This window comes from Peromyscus eremicus, chromosome 17 (genome assembly GCF_949786415.1).
Source record: "Peromyscus eremicus chromosome 17, PerEre_H2_v1, whole genome shotgun sequence".
NCBI classification, from domain to species: Eukaryota; Metazoa; Chordata; class Mammalia; order Rodentia; family Cricetidae; genus Peromyscus; species Peromyscus eremicus.
In genome coordinates this window covers 60,480,865-60,497,124 of record NC_081433.1, presented here as the reverse complement: position 1 = coordinate 60,497,124, position 16,260 = coordinate 60,480,865, and the positions used below count along the sequence as shown (strand labels likewise).

Here is a 16,260-nt window from a genome sequence, read left to right as displayed (position 1 = left end):
ATCCATTCTACAGATGAGGAAATGGAGGCCTCAGTAGGGGCTGTGACTCACCAGGGCTCCCATTTCTGAGCATCAGAGCCTGGACTTGCACCCAGGTCCTGTGACCCCGCTCCCATGTTCCTGGAAGAAGGCTCCAGTCCTAGACCTCCACTCCCCGACACTCCCTGGGAGCTGTGGACATTTGAAATTCGCACGTGTGGCGTTCAGAGCAGCCCAGGGCCACGAGCGTTCAGGGATGGCTGGAGTCTCCCTGTGGGCCCTAGGCTGAGTGGGTTTCGTGCCTCAGTTTCTTTATCTGTGACATGGAGACAGGAGAGGAGACGCAGGAAGCTGCACCCAGGAGGCCCTCAGTACATAGTAGCCATGTGTCTTAGTTGTATTGTTTCTGTAACAAAGTGTTAGACAGAAGCCACTTAGGGGAGAAAAGGGCTTGTTCCGGCCAGAGCTCCAGGTTTAACCCCCACTCCTGGTTCCAATCTGTGTCTTAGTCACTGCGGTTGCCGTGATAAAACACCCTGACAAGCCCCAGTCAGGAAGCAGAGAGAGATGACCGCTGCCTCAGGGTCGTTAGTCCATGGGCTGCTGCCCACGTTTAGGAGGGCCGTCCTGCCTCAGTTAACCAGCCTAGAGACTGCCACCCTCGCCTGCCCGGAGGCTGGGCTCCAAGGTGGTCCTGGGTCTGCTCGGGTTGACAGTGCTAGCACGTGTGTGGAAGCAGGTGACGGACCGAATGAAGCCCACGGTCCACAGAGGTCTCCACCCCTTTCCAGACTGCACAGCCCCAGGAGTGAACTCAGAGGGTGGCCTGCTCTGCTTGGTTGCTTTTGTTTTTTAAGACAGGGTCTCATGTAGCCCAGACTGCCCTGGAATGCTCTGTGTAGCCAACGGCGGCCTTGGACTCCTGCCGCCGCTGCCTCCCCCTCCCGCGCCTCAGGACCTTTTGAGCTGCTGCACCCTAGGTCCTCACCGGCTTCTCCCTGTGGACACCACCCTGGGAGCAGAGCTGGGACCTGAGACGGCTTGGCTCAGTCATCTTGGGACTGGCCAGGCCAGGCCAGGCCAGGCGGGAGCCAAGCAGGCGGGTGGGAGACACCTGATCCAGGTGTGGCAGGACGTGGCTCCCTCCTCCAACAGCCATGGCTGGAACTTGGCTTTTAAAGATTTTAATTTCTGTTTGCTTCAGTCTTTCAGTTCTCTCTCTATTTTTTGTTGTTTTGTTTTTGGACAAGGTCTCACGTAGCTCAGGCTGGACGGGAGCTGGTTATGTAGTGAAGATAATGGAGATCGTGATCCTCTGCCTCTGGGTGCCTGTGCGCCACCCCACAGGGCTGAGTCACCCTCGGCGACTTTCTGTGAGGGAGAGTCCAGCTGGGTGGCCGGGCGAGGCAGGAGGAGGGGCAAGTTCGAGCCCAACTTTGGCAACATAGTGAGACCCTGACTGAACAGAGGAACAAAATAGTCCATGCTGGCCAAGCATGGTAGCGCAGATTGGTTATCCCAGATCTGCGGAGGCTGGAGCAGGAGGATTGCTATGTGTTCAAAACCAGACTGGGCAGTGGGGCTATCCTCCTGGCCCACGAGAGGAGGAGGCAGGAGAAGCGACCAGGACAAGGTCGCTTGAGATAATAAGTTTGAGACTAGCCTGGGCTACATGAGACTCAAACAAACAGAAAAACAAACAACAACAACAAACCCCCAAAACAAAAAAAATAAACAAAAACAAAAAACGATGTAGGTCCTCTGGCCACACCAGGTGGGGAACAGACATCTTATTGCTGAGATGCGGAACGAGGCACGGAGAGGTTAAACCATCACTCAGGGTCACCGGTAAAAGCACAGTGGGGCTTCTGGCTTGGAGGGGTGCAGGAGACCCCTGGCTGTAGCCACACAGAGCTGTGAGTCCCAGGCAGGCCCTGTGGGACCCCAGCACCGGCCCAGAGACCTTCCCCAGACGCAGGGTTGGATGCTTGGCAAATGCCGCGGTGTGTGATTCAGGGCACACTGGTTCCTTCTGACTCAAGGCCACTCACAGGTCACTGGAGGCCTCTGGTTACCGGCGGGTGCTCTGAAAAGCGATCCCGGGTGGTTTCGGGGCAGCTGGGAAGGTGACCAGGGAGAACAAATGGCTTTTGCTTCCGAGAGAGATCCGGTTTGGTGGCTGGCGCCACGGCAGCCTGGGTGGGACCTGGCAGCCCCGCAGCAGCAGGTGGGGTCAGGACGGTCCCCAGATCCCTGTGTCCAGGCTTAGCCAGGCCCCTCTGAGATCCTCCTGATCCAGCCTTGACCGGCCCGTGCCGGCTCTGACCTCTCTGTCCCCCAGGGCAGCAGCCATCTTCATCAGAGCCGCTGTGAGCGCTCAGGAGACCCCAGGATCCGGCCTGATGGGTAGTGGCAGTCCCTCCTAGGACAGGGTGGGGAGGGGCGCTGGACAGCTCCTGGGAGGGCCCCCCCCCCCCGTGCTTCTGTCCTAATCCCGCGTGGCAGGGGTCTCAGGAGGCGCTAGCCCTGCATAGTGTGGAAAGTTAACTGAAGGATGTAACAGGCCCCAGACCGTAGCACAGCTGACTCCATGATCAAGTGCCATTCAGGCCATGAACCTCGGCACGTAGACAGCACCACCTGCTAAAAATGAAAAAAATAAACCTAATCCATCAAAGCCTGTAGTTCTGGGAAATTCTCTAGATGACTAACCTTGCTTTACGGCTTCTGTAGTTCCCCTTCTGTTCTTGCTAACTGAAGTATGTCAACCCAGGACTTGGTTTTGTGCTTAAAAGCTCACCCTGAGAAAGGCTCAGGGCTACACTGGGATCCCGAACACCCAGGGCAGTCACTGGCCCGCTAATAAAGAGTTTCTATTGGCTTGAACCCATGTCTGAGCAGTCTTCTCTGGTGGATACCCCACAAGGAGACTCTATCTATGCAGCTATGGGGGTCCCTCCACACCCCTGTAACCACACAGCCATGCTCCATAAGCCCAATGAACTCACCTTGCCAGAATAATTTATCATTGGTGTCCTAGCTAAGGGAGGTAATCCTTCAAACACCTGCTGAAACTCAGGTTGATCCTCCTGCCTCAGCCTAAGTGGGGCAGCACGGCACCCATTTTCATGCAGTATCTACCGTCCGTGTTTAGCTGAGGCCATGAGTACTGAAGGAAAAATGTATTTGTGCCCCCAAATCTCCTGGAAGTCTTGTGGACACCTGTGACTTCCCTGATGAGCTGGGTCAAGCTGGCACAGTCCCTCCTGTGAGCACGTGCCCTTTGTGGGGTCTTCGCAGGGACAGCTTTCCATTTGGGCTTTTTTCTTTATTTTTTAAGCTTATTTATTTACTTTTTAACTTACTTATTTATTTACCTGTATTTTTTTGAAATAGGTTCTTTCTACAAAGCCCTGGCTGTCCTGAACTGTGTAGACCTGGTTAGCCTGAACTCACAAACCCACCTGCTTCTGCTCGAAAGTACTGGAATGTAAAGGTGGGCATCACTACACCCGATCTACTTTAAAAAAAAAAATAACATGACCTTTTAAAAAATTATTTAACTTTATTTTTATGTGCATTGGTGTGAAGGTATCAGATCCCCTGGAACAGGAATTACAGACAGGTATGAGCTGCCATATGCATGCTGGGAATTGAACCTGGGTCCTCTGGAAGAGCAGCTGGTGATCTTAATTGCTGAGCCATCTCTCCATTCCCCCCAGCCTACTTTTTTATTTTTAAGGAGGCTCTCACATAGCACAGGCTGGCCTACAGTAGTCAAGAATGACATTGCGCTCCTGACCCTCCTGCCTCCATCTCCCAAGTATGCTGTCACACCCAGCTTACTCGGTACCTTACTCTACCCACTGAGCTACAGGCCCACAGGGTTGCTGTTGCTGACCCCAGGTGTCCTGCTGTAAACAGAGTTTCTCTGTCCCACCCCATCCTGCAGCCACTTCCAGATAATCACTCAGAGGCTTAATATAAATTACAAGTGCTCGGCCATTAGCTCAGGCTTGTTACTAGCTAACTCTTACACTTAAATTAACCCGTATTTCTAGCTATGCTTTGCCATGAGGATCATGGCTTGTTACCTCATTTTTACACGTCCTGCTTGCTCAGCGGCTGATTGGTGTCTCTCCTGACTCTGCCCTTCTTCTCCCTGTATCTCTGTTTGGCTTTCCCGTCTAGCCTTATTCTGCCTGGCTATAGGCCAAATCAGCTTTTATTATGAACCAATGAGAGCAACACATGTTCACAGCGTACAGAGAGACCCTCCCACATCATTTCCCCCTTTCTGTCTAATCAAAAAGGAAGGTTGTGGCTGCATTCCTGCTGAGCTCCTAGCCTGGCTCCAGAGAGCTGCACCTGGCCCTAATCCTTCCCTTATTTAGCCACACCTTTTGTTTCTCTTATCGCCCTATGTGAATCTTGTTTGAGAGTCAAGGATCAGAGAGTCCCCCAAGGATCAAAGGCCTATGCAAAACTTGGTTCAGGTACCTGAGAAATCAAGTAATTTGCACCCGGCATTTGGTCTCTGGGAGGTCCTTTTAGGTTGCTTTGAAGGTACAGAAATTAACTATCTAAACTGTAAAAAAGAGTAAATAAATATGCCCTAGGCGAAGGTAAAAGGGGTTCAGTCCTTTGAGGCTGGACCCCCCTGCAGCCATGAAAGGCTAGATTCATTCTTAAGATGCCTCTGTGTCTTCATTCCACAGACCCGCGTGAACCCACACACCTATGTAGCGACTCACACAGCAACAGAAGGTTTTAACTTTAACATAGTAAAATTACATATAACAAAACAGTTATCAAGCAAGAATTACAATTACAATATTTAGTCTATTTGTATTTGACAAAATCATAGAAAACATTCAATTATTTATCCTATCTTGGTGAGTCTAAAGTTTTATATCTAATTTATACTTTATCATAATTAAGGAAATTATAACTATAATTATTTAGTCTTTAACTCCATCAAAGTGAGAGACCCCCACCCCAGTTCCCCCTAAGGCCCAGAGAGCTGAGGAAATGGACATCTTAAAATAGCTAGAACCGAGTCAGTTCCCCATTCCCAGACAGGATGAAGTCAGAAGTTTTAAAAGTACAAAATCATAGGGGGCTGGAGAGATGGCTCAGAGGTTAAGAGCACTGGCTGTTCTTCCAGAGGTCCTGAGTTCAATTCCCAGCAACCACATGGTGGCTCATGACCATCTGTAATGAGATCTAGTGCCCTCTTCTGGCCTGCAGGCATACATGCAGGCAGAATACTTTATACGTAATAAATAAATTTTTTAAAAAAAGTACAAAATCAGACTATCTGGTGGTAACTAACCATGAGACGCCCCCTCCCCCGAGATAACATGACCAGATTTTGGAGATGGGCTGTAAAACTCCTGACAGAGCAAAAAATAAGCTAAAGTCCAAGCTCAGTAAAACTGGACCAATCAAGGGTGGACCCGTACTAACCCCCTCCTCTCTGAAGAATTTTTTGGTTTTTGCCTTCAAAAGTTAACCTCCCCAAGAAAGAGGAACTCTCCTCCGTGCCTCGATTAGCCAGGCACTGCGGATAAGGGCTCCCTGCTAGCTTGTATAAGAAGTAAACCTTGGGCTGGAGAGATGGCTCAGAGGTTAAGAGCACTGACTGCTGTTCCAGAGGTCCCGAGTTCAATTCCCAGCAACCACATGGTGGCTCACAACCATCTATAATGAGATCTGGTGCCCTCTTCTGATGTGCAGACATACAGACAAACAGAACACTGTATACATAAATAAATATATAAATCTGAAAAAAAAAAGTTAGGAATGTCACCGGGCGGTGGTGGCACATGCTTTTAATCCCAGCACTCAGGAGGCAGAGACAGGCAGATCTCTGTGAGTTCAAGGCCAGCCTGGGCTACAGAGCAAGTTCCAGGACAGGCTCCAAAGCTACACAGAGAAACCCTGTCTCAAAACAAAAACAAAAACAAAAACAAAACAAAACAAAACAAAACAAAAAAAGCAAGAAATGACAGAGACAGCTGGCTGCCTGGACAGTCATCCAAGGCTTCTCTGCAATGTTGGGGCATCCAAATTTGGCTTATAGGCCTAGAATATCTGACAGACTTTTTTCAGAAGCAGGAAAATTTGAAGGACTGTCCTACCCTGTCTTGGCAATTTTCAGCAGCCACTTTTCCTTGTGTCCTGCTTGTCCAGGTTGGACAGCGTACTTATTGTCAGCAGTCGAGGCAAGGGCAGTTTCTTGCCCAATAGACCAGTTTTACCAAAAAGAAAACAAACTCCATATGGAGTGTCCTTAGTGCCCATCATCCTCTCGGGAGTAGATTGGTGCTGCCAGGAGCAGACGTGTCTCATGTCAAAAGAATCCTAAGTTACTAAAACATTTTAAATGCTATAATTAGTAGGTCTTTGAAGTATTTGAAGATTAGCTGTCTATCTGGAGTATATCTCTGCACACCTAGAAAACCTAACTAACATGACTATAGGTTTGACTATTATAGATGACTATTAATCTGTACTTTAAATTATACATTATATTTTTAATTGAGCTGTATAAACACAATACCTTAAGTAAGAGTAGAAATATATGCCGGGCGGTTGGTGGCGCACGCCTTTAATCCCAGCACTTGGGAGGCAGAGGCAGGTGGATCTTTGTGAGTTCGAGGCCAGCCTGGTCTACAAAGTGAGTTCCAGGAAAGGAGCAAAACTACACAGAGAAACCGTGTCTCGAAAAACCAAAAAAAAGAAAAAAAAAAAGAGTAGAAATATACATACAGTATAACAAAATTGACTTTAAATTTGTATCAATAAACTAAAATCAATATCAATGTAAAATATTTTTAGCTTAACAGTTGTTTTTTGAATTAAAATAGATTCAATAATCTACCATTTTTCATCATAATAATCTACCCTTTTCCCCATGATTTCTATATCATATCCCCCTTTTTTCTTTAGAAAGAGATTGACTATGACCATTAACAATTTATAGCCAACCCCCTTTAAATGAAAACAAACATTCATAAACAATATTTTGGGAATTTGGGTGTAGTTCTCTCGACTGCTTCCTGTTGATTGGGGGTGTTGGCAATCTTATGGGGACCCTGAGAAAATTTAGAATTATGGTCAAGTCCTAACTGGGGTATTTTGTGTGGCTGGTCCACCTCAGCCAGCAGCCTTGAAGCTGTTTGGATGCAGAACTCAGAGGAAACTGTAACAGAGTATTGAACTGTTGGATCATCTAGGCCATGTGTTTTTATTGGTGTCTGGTCCCCTTGTTCTGAAAATATATAAACTTTTAAAGGTAACATATACACCTATATTAACATAAATATAAACAGTGTATTGTACACAAGCCAGCCACAGACAATTTCTTATTTTATGTTTGAGCAGGTAAAATATACATCACATGTCTTGTAGTTACTTTACGTTTATTTTCCCATGTCTGTACTCAGGATTTTTAGGGTCTTCCTTGATCAAGCCTGATTTTTCTTAACCCAGAATGAGTCCACAGCCTCTTATCTTATGTGGAAACAAAAGCAGAACCTCCTTCCCAAAGCAACATATCCCCAGACTCAAATTTTGAAGTCAAGATATTTTCAAAATATATAGATTGGTTTAACCTAGCAGTGCCCTCAATCAAATGTCTCTCAGCAGTTAGCTTGTTAAAAGTCAAAACATCCAAAGAAAACACAGCATACATAATCCAGACTGTGCATTTTTCATCCTCTTGTGGCTCATTTTCTTTATATTACTTTACTCCCCTTTCTAAGGACTTTATTTTATTATTTTAAATCTATATTTTTAATCTAAGGCTGTATATATTCTTTCTCTTCTCTTTCAAGCCTACGTACATCTTTTAAATACATCGTGACCTGTTTAGAGGCCTTTCTGTCTGAATTTGTCCTTACTGTTCATCTCTAACCCTTTTTGTCTGTCTGAGCAGAAACCTTAACCCACCAGAGAGCACACAGCTATGTTCTCAAGCCTGTAGGCAGCAGCTGAGACAAACCTCTCTCTGCAGCCCATGTAAGAATGGGAATCTGCCATGTTGCAGCTCAAGCCCACATGCCATGATGTCTCTGTACTGCAGCTCGCATGAAAGATGTAACTACGAAGTTGTTTTCGGTTTCTTGTCTATGTTCTAGTGTTTTGTGACATTTTGTTTGTGTTCTGACAAACAAAGCTTGTCTGGAGATCAGAGGGCAGAACTAGCTACTAGTTAACCATTGAGGCCAGGCAGTGGTGGCACACACCTTTAATCTCAGCACTTGGGAGAAGGAAGCAGGAAGATCAGGAGTTCAAGGTCACCCTGGGCTACACGAGATTGAACCAGTCTAGAAGAGAAACAGGTGATGGTGGAACACACCTTTAATCCCAGCACTAGTGAGGTAGAGACAGGAATATAAGATGAATGGAGACAGGATCTCGGTCCCCATTCGGTCTGAGGATTTGTTTTTATTTTATTTTATTTTGGTTTTTTCAAGACAGGGTTTCTCTGTGTAGTTTTGGTGCCTGTCCTGGAACTCACTCTGTAGATCAGGCTGGCCTCGAACCCACAGAGATGTGCCTGTCTCTGCCTTCCAAGTGCTGGAATTAAAGGCGTGCACCACCACCGCCCGGCCTATCTGAGGATTTGTAGAGGTAAGAGGTCTCTAGTGGCTGCTGCTCTGCTTCTCTGATCTTTCAGCTTTCATCCTCCATATCTGACTCAGGGTTTTTATTTAATAAGAGTAGTTAGGATTCTAGAACCCTTTTTAAAGCTCCCTCAGGCTTTATGTGAATGTACGTGCAGCACATTGGAGTGCCATATGTAAAAAGAGGTGGAACTTTTGTCCCGTCTGCCCAATTATAGTAGTCACTCCCCAAATTACCATACAGAGGCTTATATTAATTATAAATGTTTGGCCGAAGGCTTAGACTTATTACTAGCTAGCTCTTATGTCTAAATTAACCCATTTCTATTATTCTATGTAGTATTATGTGGCCCACGACTTACCAGTTCCTTCACATCTTGAAGTGTCTGCCTCGACTCCGCCCTCTTCCTCTGGGTCCTCAGTTTCATTGAACCGCTTCACCTTTTCCTGCCTTGCCACAGGCCAAAACTGCTTTATTATCAACCAATGACAGCAACACACTCACAGCGTACAGAAGGGTCCTCCCACAGCATCCTGCCGAAACTGGAGCTCTAAACACAAAGGCTTCCTGTGCCTTTCCAATGTCAGACAAAACCCAGGTTTGTTTCCAAAGGTGCCTCATGCCAACGTAGAAAACACCAGGGTTATTTCTCCCCTCACCAACACCCAAGTTTAGACAACCATGAACAGCCGGGCTGCCTCAGGGTCATGTCTGTTAAGCTTTAAAATGAACAGAGTGTGAGACAGAGACGCAGCAAACATGGGCTTTGTTCAGAAAAAGAGAAACAAAGGCCGAGGGGAAGGGCTGAGGTTCAGAGGAGGGCTGGAGGGCTGGCTCACCCATGAGGTGTACTCGCTGCTGCTCCACAGGACCCACACTCTATTCCCAGCACCCACGGCCAGTGGCACACAGCTGCCTGTAACTTCAGCTCCAGAGCATCTGGAACCCTCTTCTGGCCTCCAAGGGCTCCGGCATGCATGTGCACATACACATACATTCAAATATTTAGATGACATGTAAGAGTACACCACCCTGGGCCCTCAGTAGAGGAGTGCGGGGTCTCACATCAGGGTTTACAATCTTGCAGACAGCCTGCACATCCGCCTGTTGCTTTAACTTCGGCACAGTGGCTGCACCTTAGTTATTATTAACTATTTCAGCCAGCAATTATGACTCTGAAGTTACTGGCCTGCTTCTCTGGCAGCAGCCTGGCTGCTCAGGTCACAGCCTGGCAGGAATCCCACAGGCACTGGCTCTGTTGCTGCCGCTAAAGGTAGCTTTAACTAAATCTCTATCATTATATTTATAAATAAGACTCGAGATTCAAAGGCTGGGGTGAAAATCTGCTAGCTCAGAGAGGTTGAGTAGTACCCAGCTACCCTTCTCTCCCTGCTGGTGTCTCCCAAAGAGAGCTTTCTTCTGACCCAAAGTTAATTTATTTAATTAATGCAACTTTGGGGTTCACAGTGTGATTGAACACCCCCCAACACCCGTCACTCTAGGCTCATAGCCCACTTTGCAAGGATATAAAGTACACAGCTTGGTTTTTAAGCACAGTCAGTCTTCAGGGTTCTTATTATGAAGTGAGAATTATTGCTTCTGTGGGTAAACTCCAAGTGTGAGTTTTCTCTAAAGAGGGTGGGTGACATGGCTCATCAGGGAAAGGGGCTTGTGGCCAAGCCTGACACCTGAGTTCAAACCCCAGGACCCACATGGAGGGAGGCGTTGTGTGACTCTACCTGGCTAGATGTGAACTAATATCTACTAACCCCAATGGGGAACCAATCACAAAGTACCAATACCAACTTGATGAAACACTGAGTTTATTTGGGTCACCTATAGGAGCAGAAAAGACTCATAACAGCTGCATCACCTCAGCCCACCCCAGTAGGAGTGGCAGCTCACAGCTGGGAGCCTGGAGTGCAGCCCGACAGGTTGGTGTCCTTTCCAGGATTCTCAGCTTGTCTAAGCCGCTCTCAGCAGCCCTTACAGCTTACACATGCTCGGGGAGGGCGAGGCCTAGTGTATCTGGTCAGTTTTAGGGACTTCCTGAGGTGACTGAGTTGCTTCCTTCCTCAGCTGAGGGAGCTTCACTGTGGGATGGAGGCGTGCCTCAGAGACAGCCGCATAGCCTCCAAACTGTCTCTGACCTCTGCACACAGCACTCAGGAGTCCCTCTTCCCACAAACAAAATAAAAGTAAAAAATATTTAAGTTCAGGGCTGGAGAGATGGCTCTACTACTCCAGAGGACCTGGGTTCAATTCCCAGCACCCACACGGCAGCTCACAACTGTCTGTGACTCCAGTTCCAGGGCTTCTGACACCCTCACAGGCATACACGCTGGCAAAGCAAACACCAATACACATAAAATTTAAGTTCACGGTCATCCTGGCTGAGCTGCACGAAACCAATGTCCAGAAAACCCCAAAACTTGAAAATAAATAACTAAGGCTGAGGCTGCACCTCAGCTGGCAGGGTGCACACCAGGCATGCACAAGACCCTGGCACCCATGCTGAACGCCATATAAACCAGGTGGGCAGAGCTTGAAGACACCCTGGGCCATGCAGTGGGTTTTCGGACACCTGGACTACATGAGATCCTGTCTCATAAATAACATAAAGGACTTGCAGAGGACATGCGTTCAGTCCCCAGTACCCATGTTAGGGAGCTCACAGCCACCTGGGGCTCCAGCTCCAGAGGATCCAATGCTGTCTTCTGGCCTCCAAGAGCACCTGCATTCACACACACACACACACACACACACACACACACACACACACACACACACACACACAATTAAAATCTAAATAAATCTTAAAAGAAAGAAAACAAAAGACTCCACGCAGCGGGTACCAGGAAGTGTTTAGTGCCGGAGCATGGGCGCATGCGCAGCCTTCCAGACACAAGACTTGACAAGTGAAGAGAAGGTGCCATCCAGGCTGCCCCTGCACCTCCTGGCAGGAGACCCTATCTCGAGGCTGCGAGGCTGGATGTCAATCAGCAGTGCTCGTGAGGTGGGTGGCGGTCGGGGGGCACCGGAGGCAGGCTCAGGAGACGCTGGGGGGCAGGCGCGCCGCTGCCGTCTTCTCCACCACGAAGCCATAGTTATACTGCGGGAGTGGGGAGAGGGGCTGAAGGAGGCGCTGGGGACTGGAGGGGTACGCTGGGAGTGACTGAGGAGTGGGGACAGACTGGGGAGTTGGGGGACCTGGGTGGGGCCCCAGCACTCCGTGCAGCCCTGACTTACCTCCTTCTCAATGTCTGCCAGTGACTTAATGGTCAGGTCCCCAAAGGCAGAAAAGTTCTAGTGGACAGAAGTCAGAGCGTGAGGCCCGAGTCCCACTGAACCGTGGTGTGTGTGCACGCCACGTGCACGCACAAACACTCACCACGGCCTATGAGGTTCAAGGATAACTTCCAGGAGTCGGTCTCTCCTTGTGCTATGTGGGACCCAAGAACTGAACTAAGGCAAGGCTTCGTGGCAGGTGCCGGCTGAGCTATCTCTTCAAGCATGCCCCCAACTTCTCAGATGGTGTTTCATGTAGCCCAAGCTGGCCTCAAACTATGTAGCCAAGGATGAGCTTGCTCCAGAGCCCCCTGCCTCCACCTCCTGAGGACTGGGATGATGGGCAAGCAACACCCTACCCGGTCCATCTTTCGGGACTTGCTCCACAAACACTAGCCTGAGTCTCACCCCACTCCTCACATCCCTACTCTGGGATCCCCTGGTCTCCATCCCTCATCCATTCAGTCACTGTGCTGGGTCATTCAGCGAGAATGTCACAGCCCCTTAAACAGGGGCTGACTCAGGCGCCCAGATCCCAGGGACGCTGACTCACCAGAGGCCCGCAGCTTTTGCCCTCGAATCGGGGGTGCAGTGTAAAGGGAACCCCATCCATGGCTGCAAGGAAAATTCCCAGAGATGCAGGTGGAAGGCCCAGGACACCCTGCAGCTCCCTCCCCCGCCCGTGACCCCGCCCACCCAGGGAGCATAGCCGGATTCCTAGCACAGAGCGGCCATCTTCGTTACAGCGGCTGTGATTCTGGTTTTGGGTCCCATGCGTTCCTGCAGCTCGCCCAAGAGCCACAAGCCCAATAAACCCGCTAGCTCCCTAAACTGGACTCTGTGCTTTGGTCTGTTGTTGGTGCTCTATCTGGAGAAATGTCAGCCCAGGAAGAGGGTCACACAGCACACCCTGGATTCTGCCCTGGGTGCCTGCCGAGCATGGCGTCCCAGCTGTCTCACCCCCCAACCACCAAGGGGGGAAATTACAGTCTGGGGGCTCCCACCACCCACATGGCAGCTCACAACCCTTTTTAACTCCAGTTCCAGGGGATCCGTCCTCCTCTCCACCCCACCCAGGGCCATGCACACACATGGCACACAGGACCGCATGCAGGCAAAACATGCACATACATAAAATTAAAATAAATCTTAAAAATAAAAAGCTTGGTGGGAGGGCCGGGGAGAGGCCCCCACGCAGTGGGAAAGGCATAGCTCCCACCCAGGCTGCAGTGTCTCCACCCTGCTCACCTGAGATGCCATAGAGACTGGACGCCTCATAGATGGAGTCATTCCTCCGCAGAGTGGATGCCCGGGAGCCTAGCCTGGACAACGTCCGCTCGGGATGGCTGCCTTTGCTGGGGAGCAGGGGACAGTGACCTCAGTCAGGCTGGAAGTCTTCCTCTTGGCCCATCTGCCCACCGGGGTGCCTGGGCCTCACCTGGGCTGTCTGGGTGGGTCCAGCGAGAGGCCCTGCATATCCTGACTGACAGTGCGGGGCTTGGGCACCGGCCTCGGGGCCTTGGATTTCTTGCACCAGATGGCAAAACCACCCATGTCCCTGGAGCAAGGGGCGGGGACAGGAGGAAACCAATGCTCTGAGAAGCCGGGGCTGGCAGGGCGGGCCTGTATCTCTGTGTGGCCACCATTTGGGGTATTTTTCTTTCCGAAGCTCCACCTCATCCCAACCAGCGTACTGACTTTGGGCCCCTGAGATCCTCATCCCCACATGCAGAGGGATGAGAGAGAGGTCAAATCTGGAGGTAAAACGGCAGGGAAGGAGCTTAAGGCCGGGGATGCTCGACCATACCCCACTCGCAGGTATCCAGGTACTGTCTTGGTCTTCCCACTCAGCTTCACGTCACACACAACCATGTCAGCAGCCCCCAGGGGCATCAGCTTCACACACATGCGCTTCTTCTTGGACACAGAGGCCTCTGGGAGTGGGGGCAGGGGAGTGAGAGAGGGGAGCAGGGCAGGGAGGGCGGCACCCAGAGGGGAGCACCCGGGGGGAGCGCCCAGGGGGGAGCACCCAGAGATGCTCACCAGCAGTGTTTCGGGACGACACCGGGGAGCTGGTTAAATCATAAATGGTAATCATAGGAGGAGATTGCACTAACTTTTGGAGTCATTGAAGCAGGCTGACTTTTGCTGAATATTTGTGGGGTGGCTGTGGAATCGACAGTGGTGTATCTATTTTGGCACCCCAATCCCCCTTTCCCTGGTCCTATAACGGGTGTGTGTGTGTGTGTGTGTGTGTGTGTGTGTGTGTGTGTGTATGTGTGTGTGTATGTGTGACAAAACTGCTCTTTTAAAAAAAAAATCCAGCCCAAGGCTGTTGCGTGTGCTTCTTGGGGTGGGAAAGGCTATCTGTATTATATGTATTTGTGTTTATTAGATAGAGTCTCAAGTAGCCCAGGTTGGCCTCAAAATCACTATGTAGCTGAGGATGGTCTCCTGAGTGCTGGATGGCACGCCCATTATGTGGTGCTGGGGATGGAGCCAGGCTCCATGCACAGTGAGAAGCTGCCAGCCGGGCTATGGTCCCAGCCCTGGCTTTTGTGACAGGGTCTCACTCTGTAGTCCATGCTGCCCTGGAATTCACCACATAGCCCAAAGGGGCTCTGAACTAGAAGCAATCCTCCTGCCTCAGCCTCTCAAGCACTGGAATAAAGAGCAGCAGCCTCATACCCAGCAGGTTAAGACAGTTGCAAGGGGCTGGGCATGACGGTTCATGCCCGTGAATCCCTGAAGGAGAGGGCTGAAGTTCCAGGCCAGCTGGGACTACACACTGAGACCCTGCCCCCACCTGTAAAGCCAGTGAAACACGTTTAAGTCCAGAAACAGCAGCAAAAGGAGGGTAGGGGAATTTTCGGAAGCCTCCTGACCGCACACTGACCTGACCCTCTGCAGAGACACTAAAGACACCTTGAGAACCAACCACCATCGGGGAAGTGGGCGGCTGGGTCGGACGGGGTGGGGGAGGGGAGCTGAGCTATGCAGAGAGCAGGGAAAGACAGTTCCAGGTGTACCCGCGGTGCAAGAGCCTGGAAAGGAAAAGAGAACAACGGCGGCGAGGAGGATTCCCTCGGCCACAGAAGCAGAGGGCAAGCAGCAGTGACCAGCGTCGCTCAGTGAGGCGGGTGGGTGTGCCAAAAACATTTGGGGTTGTTGTTTGTTTTGAGACAGGGTTCCGTGTAGCCCAGGCTGGTGACAGGTGTGCCCCACTACGCCCAACTCCTCAGAGGAAGCTGAGACTAACTCACAGCCATCCTCTGGCTTCAGCTTGAGTGCTACTGTGACAGGAGTGTGTCAACTATTTAATTTGGGGGTAGTGGGTTGAGACAAAGCCTCACTCTGTAGTCCGGCTAGACTTGAACTCCCTACCATCCTCCTGCCTCAGCTTCCCAAGTTCTTCATTAACAGGTTGTGCCTCTCGACCCAGCTAAGTCATATTCTGTAGCAGACAGCCGCTCCCTATGCCTGTTGCTCTTCTGTGGGCCCACGGATCTTACTGGTGTCTAGAGGGTCGTTGACTGCAGAGAAGCCGGACGGCAGGGGGCCCTTGTCCATCACGATCTGCATGTCCACTACCACATTGTCCTGAGCGTTCTGGGAGTAGGAGACGGGGCAGATGGAGGAGGGCGGACAGCAGGGATTAAGGGTTAACGGTGTGAGCAGGGAGGGTAGAGGCAGAAGCAGGGAGGAAGGGCAGTGGGTGTCAGCGGGCAGGGTCAAGGGAGGGTTGGAAGAGGGTCAGGGATGTCAGCGGGCAGGGGGAGGGTCGGGAAAGGCTCAGGCTCAGGCTTCCGGATGCCCCTGCTCACCCTCAGGCTGCCCAGCGGGCTCAGGCACAGGAAGTAGCCAGCCTTCTGCGCGAAGCTGCGGCCGAAGCTGGCGGTCGCGCCCTCCACGGTGCAGGTGATCTGCGGGTCGCAGGGATCAGCGGGCTTTGTCCCCTCCCTGCCCCGCCCCTGCCGCCCATGCCCGCCCCCTGCTCACCGCGCTGAAACCCGGCGGCGGCGGCGCCAGGACTGACGACCAGACCAGGCCCGCGAGCGGCTCCGCGTCCGCCCCGGAATCCATCCTTCCTGGGAACTCAGAAACCAGCTAACGCCCTTGGACAGCCTGGAACCTCGAACTACAACTCCCAGAAGACCTTGCAAATGTGTCCGCGAAGCAGCTAGTGCGCATGCGCAGAAACTGTGGACCAATCCGGTGGAGCTACGCCCTCTGGGCACACCCTTGAGAGATGTTTGCGGAAAAAGAATTAGAACTTCCGCCCTTAATCACCACTCAGGGCGATGAGGGGCCGGCTCAGCTCCCCGTCGGGACTACACTCCCCAGAATTCCATGCGACAT

At 50.7% G+C, this 16,260-nt stretch overlaps 1 protein-coding gene across 1 annotated transcript; it reads right to left on the bottom strand.

Annotated features, from left to right (window-relative positions):
- Positions 1-11,460: 11,460 nt before the first annotated feature.
- Positions 11,461-16,034, bottom strand: Mvb12a (multivesicular body subunit 12A). The gene is made up of 9 exons (XM_059244389.1): positions 15,901-16,034; positions 15,726-15,824; positions 15,414-15,510; positions 13,709-13,835; positions 13,340-13,459; positions 13,150-13,256; positions 12,455-12,516; positions 11,863-11,919; positions 11,461-11,725 (listed from the first exon to the last, which is right to left on the bottom strand). The coding sequence occupies exons 1-9, from the start codon at positions 15,982-15,984 to the stop codon at positions 11,663-11,665; spliced, it is 816 nt and encodes a 271-aa protein (XP_059100372.1). The 5' UTR covers positions 15,985-16,034; the 3' UTR covers positions 11,461-11,662.
- Positions 16,035-16,260: the final 226 nt, after the last annotated feature.

What these genes read in the sequence shown, in the direction of transcription:
- Mvb12a (XM_059244389.1), bottom strand. Translation starts at nt 15,984, where the DNA reads ATGGATTCCGGGGCGGACGCGGAGCCGCTCGCGGGCCTGGTCTGGTCG. An exon ending in CAACGACCCTCTAGACACCA is followed by an intron (nt 13,836 to 15,413) that starts GTAAGATCCGTG and finishes CCCCACTCCCAG; the next exon opens with AGGCCTCTGTGTCCAAGAAG. An exon ending in CAGTCTCTATGGCATCTCAG is followed by an intron (nt 12,517 to 13,149) that starts GTGAGCAGGGTG and finishes TTTTCCTTGCAG; the next exon opens with CCATGGATGGGGTTCCCTTT.